Source organism: Echinops telfairi, unplaced genomic scaffold, assembly GCF_000313985.2.
Source record: "Echinops telfairi isolate 266 unplaced genomic scaffold, ASM31398v2 ScPeMD7_7400;HRSCAF=8409, whole genome shotgun sequence".
NCBI lineage: Eukaryota > Metazoa > Chordata > Mammalia > Afrosoricida > Tenrecidae > Echinops > Echinops telfairi.
The window spans coordinates 23,910,095-23,916,625 of record NW_022111300.1 but is presented as its reverse complement, the minus strand read 5'-3'; the positions used below and the strand labels follow the sequence as shown (position 1 = coordinate 23,916,625).

At 48.1% G+C, this 6,531-nt stretch overlaps 1 protein-coding gene across 1 annotated transcript in view; it reads left to right on the top strand.

The window, feature by feature from the left end:
• Positions 1-233: 233 nt before the first annotated feature.
• Positions 234-6,531, top strand: part of LOC123522377 (CUGBP Elav-like family member 4) — a gene marked incomplete at its 3' end in the record, with an annotated part of 84,118 nt that continues 77,820 nt past the window's right edge. The window contains exon 1 of the mRNA XM_045296038.1: positions 234-663. Coding sequence (XP_045151973.1) covers positions 378-663 — 286 coding nt within the window. The remainder of the gene's footprint in view (positions 664-6,531) is intronic.

Sequence of the window (6,531 nt, the reverse complement as noted above, 5' to 3'; positions counted from 1 at the left end):
CTTGGTGCGCGCTCACTCGCCGCCCCCACCCCTGGTCTGCCTGGGAACTTGAGCCAGTCCAGCCTGTTTAAACGGAAAGGACAGAGATCCTGTCTGTTCAATGTAAAAAAAAAATCAGATCAGACCTAGGAAGAGAGAGAAAGAGAGAGAGGAGAGGAGAGGGAGAGCGGGGGGGTAGAGAGGAGAGAGAGCGCGATCGCGAGCGAGCGAGAGAAGAGAAGAGAGGAGAGAGAGAGAGAGAAGAGCGAGGTGTAGAGAAACCGAGGGGGAGAGAACCCGAGTGTGTGTATGCGTGTGCGTGTGTGAGCGCGAGCGAGCGAGGGAGAGGAGCGAGAGAGTGCGAGCGAGCAAGAATAAAAGGAAAGAAGATTTTCTCTATGTATATAAAGATGGCCACGTTAGCAAACGGACAGGCTGACAACGCGAGCCTCAGTACCAACGGGCTCGGCAGCAGCCCGGGCAGCGCCGGGCACATGAACGGATTAAGCCACAGCCCGGGGAACCCGTCGACCATTCCCATGAAGGACCACGATGCCATCAAGCTGTTCATTGGGCAGATCCCCCGCAACCTGGATGAGAAGGACCTCAAGCCCCTCTTCGAGGAGTTCGGCAAGATCTACGAGCTCACGGTCCTGAAGGACAGGTTCACAGGCATGCACAAAGGTGAGTGCACCTTTCCCACCCAACTTTGCCGAGGAGAGGGAGCGAGCGGGCGACGAGCGAGCGGGAGACGGCGCGAGAGGGAGCCTCGGGCGGGCCCTGAGGAGGGAGGCGCGCGGGCAGCGGAGCCCAGCGCTGGGGTGCGTGGGGAGCTGCTCGCGGGGGCAAGGCTGTGTTTTGGGCTAAGAGCGGTTAGAAGCGGTGCCTTGGGGAGAGTAATGGGCGCAGAAGATGAAGGGAGCGAGAGAAAGAGGATCGAGGCAAAAGTGGGCTTGGGTTTTGTGGAGACCGCGACTTAAAGCCTTGGGATGGGGAAGGCCGGCGGAGCTGGGACGCTGCGCGGACCCGCAGGCGCTCGGGGCCAGGGACCTAGGGTGCTGTCCATTGCCGTGGTGCTGAAAATACTAATAGGCGATGCTTTCTTCCGCCTCTGCTCTGGGCCAGAGGAGCGGGCGCATAGCCGTCCGACGGGAACAGAGGTGACAAATTCAAAGGGATATTTTTTCATTTCGCTATCAATTTAACAGTAAACTCTCCCTGTCGAGCTGTGTTCCCCAATCATCTGGTTGTGGTGGGGGAGGGTTGAGGCGCACTGTTTGAAGGAAGGAAGCCTAAAGCAAGGCACCAGCCATCCCCTGGGTGGAGGGGGCGGGTTGGGGGGGGGCTGTCGAGAAATCCTGGCTGGTCCACTTCCCAGGAAATCAGAGATTTCGTATGTGCATTTTGTGAAGGGTAGACCTTAATTTATCCCAAACTCTCCATGCAGAGAGCTTTATAGTACATTCTCTCTCTTGCTTGAAGCAATCATTGATAGTGAGTGCTTGGGGGAGGGGAGGACCGAATAATCAAAGAATTAAAACCCAGCAACTTTTTAGGAAAGTGATCATGGGAATTTTCTGCAGCCTGCCTGTTTTATCCTTGTTTTATTATCTTTGAGGCAGAGCCCCAAATGTGTGCGGTTGTAGAACGTGTGTGGGTGGCTAGTGGGTGACGAAATTAGCCCAGTGCTCTGCTCCTAACAGTAATGTATAGGATGTGCAGTGGGGATTAATCGGTGCTGGAGCTGTGTGGGCAAGTTAAATGCTTTCTGAGAGAGATTGATCGGCAGGCAGGGAAGGAGCACCGGGCTAAGGAAGTTGTAGGGAATGCGTATGGACGTTCCGTTTTTTTAATAAACAGTAGCGTGGAAAGCCGCCAAAGATGCTATGTTGGAGCTGGTGGTTTTAAAGATGAAATACACACACGCACACAGCAACCTCATCCTTGGCCACAAATGGGCTATGAACATAGCTGATCCTCCAGCACATTAGGTGCAAAGCCTAAGCTGGCTGGCTCTCTAAACAGCAAAGGTTTTCACTATCACAACCCCCCTCCTTCCCTGGCCCTCCCTTCATCCGAATACTAAACAGAGCTCCAAACTCTTCATAGTTGAAGTCCCAGAGAGCAGTTTTTATTGGCTTTAGCATCTTGCAGCTTGCCTGCTGAGGAGTAAATCTTAAAGTTAATGGCAGGTTGAATAGTAAAAAAACCCACAACGGAATGGAAATCTACTAGATTTGCTGGGGTGGGGTGAGGGTGGGGGCTGTAATGGAGAGAGAAACCAACCTTTATCCAAAATGTCTGTCTATTCAGGAGAGATATTGGCGAGGTGGAGTGGGCAAGCAGTCTTCAAAATTGTATTTGATGGTTTGCTTCCGTCCCCCCATTCTCGAGTCAACCGTATCATTGTAGTTTTTCCTCTTTCTAGTCAAGCTCTCTAGAAGCTAATCAAGGTTTGTGCCAAACCTGTGCCATTCTATCCTGCACCCAGCTTTCCGTAATAATACTTAAAAGACAGAAGAAGTGAGGTCCTTTGCCTCTGCTAGTGGTCAGTTCTGATGGTGAGTTCAGATTTCAAAGTTAAAAATAAATAAATTCAGAACCCACCCGAGGCAAAAGTCGGTTGTGAAGAACTGGGGTATTTTTTTTCTGTATGTTCTGTATGAAAGCACTCTATTTGTTTCTTTGTTTCAAATGAAGGTAAACTTTAACAGTTTTCTTTGGTTTATTTTCATAAACCCTTGCTGATAACGTCTTTGCTCTTGGTCTAATGTGGACTCTCTAGTATTGTAGGAAAGACACAGCATTATCATTTGCAACAGAAAAGTAAAGAATGTTGTGATATAGACACACACACATACACACAAAGCTATACCAAGGAAAGCAAAACTTCATTTTCTAAATCTTTCTTCCCTACACTGGCTCAGTCACTGGCAGGCAGGCCCGTTGTCTCCTGCACTCTGGGTGCCTCATTGTCGCAGCAGCTCGCCATTCCAAGCCCAGCATATATCTCTCCCATGAAACTTCCTGCCTCTGCATCCCTCTGATGTTTATAGAGGGAAGGTTGGTCCACAACGTCCCTAGCCATGCCTGGGAGCTCTGGGAGAAGCTGAATAAATGAGACCGTTTCCGAGGTCTGGTTTATTCAGTCCAAGCAGAGTTTGAACTCCTTCGGTGATGCTGCCTGATTTATTAGCTAATCCTGATCAAATAAGCCTCTGGCCACCTTAAAAAATTACTCGCTTGCCATCGGTGATTAATTACCGTTAAGTCCAAAGCATGATGACGCTTGAGGAGTGAGGGTTACATTTAGCTTCTGGATTTTTCCTGTTTCTAAAGTGACAACATGAAGCTAGAGACAAAACAAAAAAAACCAAAAAACCCCAAAACATGCCTTTGTGAAGCCTGACTTCGGAGCACATGTGGAGTTCTTGCTCTTCTTTTCTCGATTCCCCAACTCCTACTATGTCATATTGGGACGTGATTGCAATAAAAATTTCCCTGCGATAAAACTGGCTTTTCATTCGATTTAAATGTGTATGTTATGGGTTTCAAAAGAAGAGGAAGGAGGTGGAAGAAAACCAAAGGAAAACAAGTAACAATTAAATTAGATGCATGGGATTCCAGGTGGGTTTCTGTTTGTTGGCCATCTGCCATTTCTGGCAACTAAAATAGGAAGTGGTTCTAAGGGTTAATAGAATACCTGCCATGCGTAGAGTGAACCTCAAAAGGCAATTACTCCAGTCAAATTGGGAGTCTGTGGAGGGGAGAGTGGGGGTGTTGTGGAACAAACCTCACCATATCAGGAAAAAAGCGGGGAGAAAGGCTGTTGGTATGGGGAGGCAGCAAATAGCAGCTGTGGACAAGGGTAATTGTGGCAAAGGTAAACCCACTGCCCCGAGACTAGAAAGCAATTGGGGTGCGGTGTGTCTGGGTGTTTGCTAATCAGGGAGAGGAAGGAAGAAAATAGGCCCACAATTCACATCTGAAGAAATGCCCGAAGAAGAAAACCCAGGTCATGCAAACTCCCTTGCCTAACTCAGAGCCTTCTAGTTTCTCCCATTTGAAGCACTTGGGGAGAGATCGTTCCTCCAGGCTCCAAAGCAAAAAGCTTTGTACTATTGATCACAGAGGAGAGAGGCACCCTCCCAGGGTATCAGCAGAAGTGAGCTGAGGACCAATTCCACCCTGTCTTGTGGACTTTTTCTCCCTTGGAGAAGAGAACAGGTCACCCACTAGTCTAATTCTCCCATTCTCTCAGTTCTCATTTATTTCTCTTTTCTTCTTTTTTTGTCTCCTGGAGAACAAGCACACAGAGGCAGTGACCACAGATACATGCACACACATCCATCGTGACCAGATCACACACGAGCACGCCAGCCAGTCATTCATAACTTTGGTCTTGTCTAGCAGGGTAGGAGGCAGCAAAGACTGAGTTACTGGGAGACATAAAGACTAGTGCTCTCTGGATAGCCATATTATAATGCATTATCTTTGAAGTCATTTAAGTCCAATTTAAGTGGTATTTAGTATAATATTTATGAATTAATGTAATCTAAACATAGGGATGTCCCCAAAGGTTTAAGAAGCCTTTACTACTGATGTGTGCCTGCTTCTGGAGCCTGCGGTGCATTTTAATCTAAACAGCCAAGTGCACATCACATTCCCTCTTGTTATCCAGTCAGAACAGATCTGTCCTGAGATTTCCCCGGCCACTGTCCTGAGATTTCCCCGGCTACCGTCCCGGCATCTTGGGGGGCTTCTGCTGTAAGGACATCAGCCCTCATACTTTCTTCCAACATCCAGGAGGAGGACAGGAACAGAGTCATGTCACCTCTGGTGGAATTAGCCTAAGAGAGTGTCTCCTTCACCAGCCGATGCACAACATCACGATGCACAACATCACATTTCAGCAGTGCCCGAGTAGGAAATACTTGGAGCCCCTTGATTTGAGGGCCAGCTGGAAGAAAGGGTGGCGATAATTGTTGGGTGATTTGCAACCATCTTCATAAACCCATGTCTTATATCCACGGTTCCTATGGAACAATTCTCCGAGCATCGAGTGGCCACCACTTGACTTCAGCCAAGATGGTTCATTGTGGTTTTGTTGTGTTGGCTTTTGTTTTGTTTTGTTTTGTTTTACCCTGTAGATAGATGAATTAAAACTGGTGAGCTTCTCTAATTTCCATTGTCAAGCAAGTCTAAGAGACAGCAAAGCCGGAGCGTCATCTTGGGCATCAGGCTCATCTAATATGATGAACTTTTGAAAATAAATTACTTTGAGAAACAAAAATTCCATTCTGTTCAGGGAAAAAAAGCTGGCTGAATCGCTGGATCCACACCTGTAATTCTGAGAAGCAAGACTGGCCTTGTGAGAAAAAGATGAGGAAAATGGGATGGCAGTGTCATAAGGGAACAAGAAAAATCTTTTTTTTTTTAAGTGCCTACATTTCAGCAAAGAATAGGAGCAATCGCAACGATTACAAAACTAGATCCCAGCAAAGCAACAGCCACTGAAAATAAAAATTAAAAGGGCCTCTGAATTCTAAATGCTGATAAATGCTATGCTTAAGAGCAAACAACAAAAATCATTGGAAGATGTTTGGTTTATGTAAGAGATGGGCAATTATCTTCTGGTTGCACGTGATTTCATTTCTTTTTTAAACAGACTTCCTCAAAATCAACACACAACAGAGAAATTAACATGCACATGTGCACGCATATGCATCCGTGTGCTGGCGTGACTAAGCGCATCCCACACATGTGGGAGCCAGGGTTGGCCTAGATTTCACTGCAATTCAACAGGGAAATGTTAACGCTCACCAGCCCACCCCACCCCCCCTTAGCCTTTAATGGGAACTCCAGATTGGGCTGAGAGGACCCCGTTGGCATCCGTCCACTCTCCTCCTCGCCTGCTTCAGCTGGCTGAATGCTTGTGGCTTCGAAAACACAAAACAAAATTTTGCAGAGAAAGAAAGGAAAGGAAGAAAAGCTTTTCTTGAATGAAGTCATAGCTTGCAAACAACCCAAAGGAAAACTGTTACAAAAATGTGTGCTACAGATGTGCCTCCCACCCGGGCAAGGGCACGGAGTTCTCTGAGGAGTCCAGGGGCATTCCTGATGCCCAGTGAGGCAGCTACCCTTGAGCAACTCAAGCAAGGCCATCCCCTTGTTGGTATCAGATCCCCACTTGCCTCGGATGGGCTTGAGGACAGTACTGCACAGCTCATGCCTCCGTGCCATCAGAACATGGTCAGTTTCCAAAGTGGCCCGGGAGGGGCTCCAACGGAAGGGGATTTGGAGTGGAGATGCCACAGAAGTTGCGGCCCAATAGCCTAGACGTGGAGGGCGGAAAGAACTGAAGGTTGCAAGGCCAACATGGCAGCTGGGACCTGGGAGCCCTGGGTGGTAGCAGCTGGAGCAGCAGCCACTCCTGAACTTGGAAGAGAGATCCCATGTGAAATACAGAGACTATTGAGAGGGTGTGAAAAACCTATGTGTGTCTGTGGGTCCCAGAGAGGAGAGGACAGGTTGCAGCCTTTGTGGATGTGG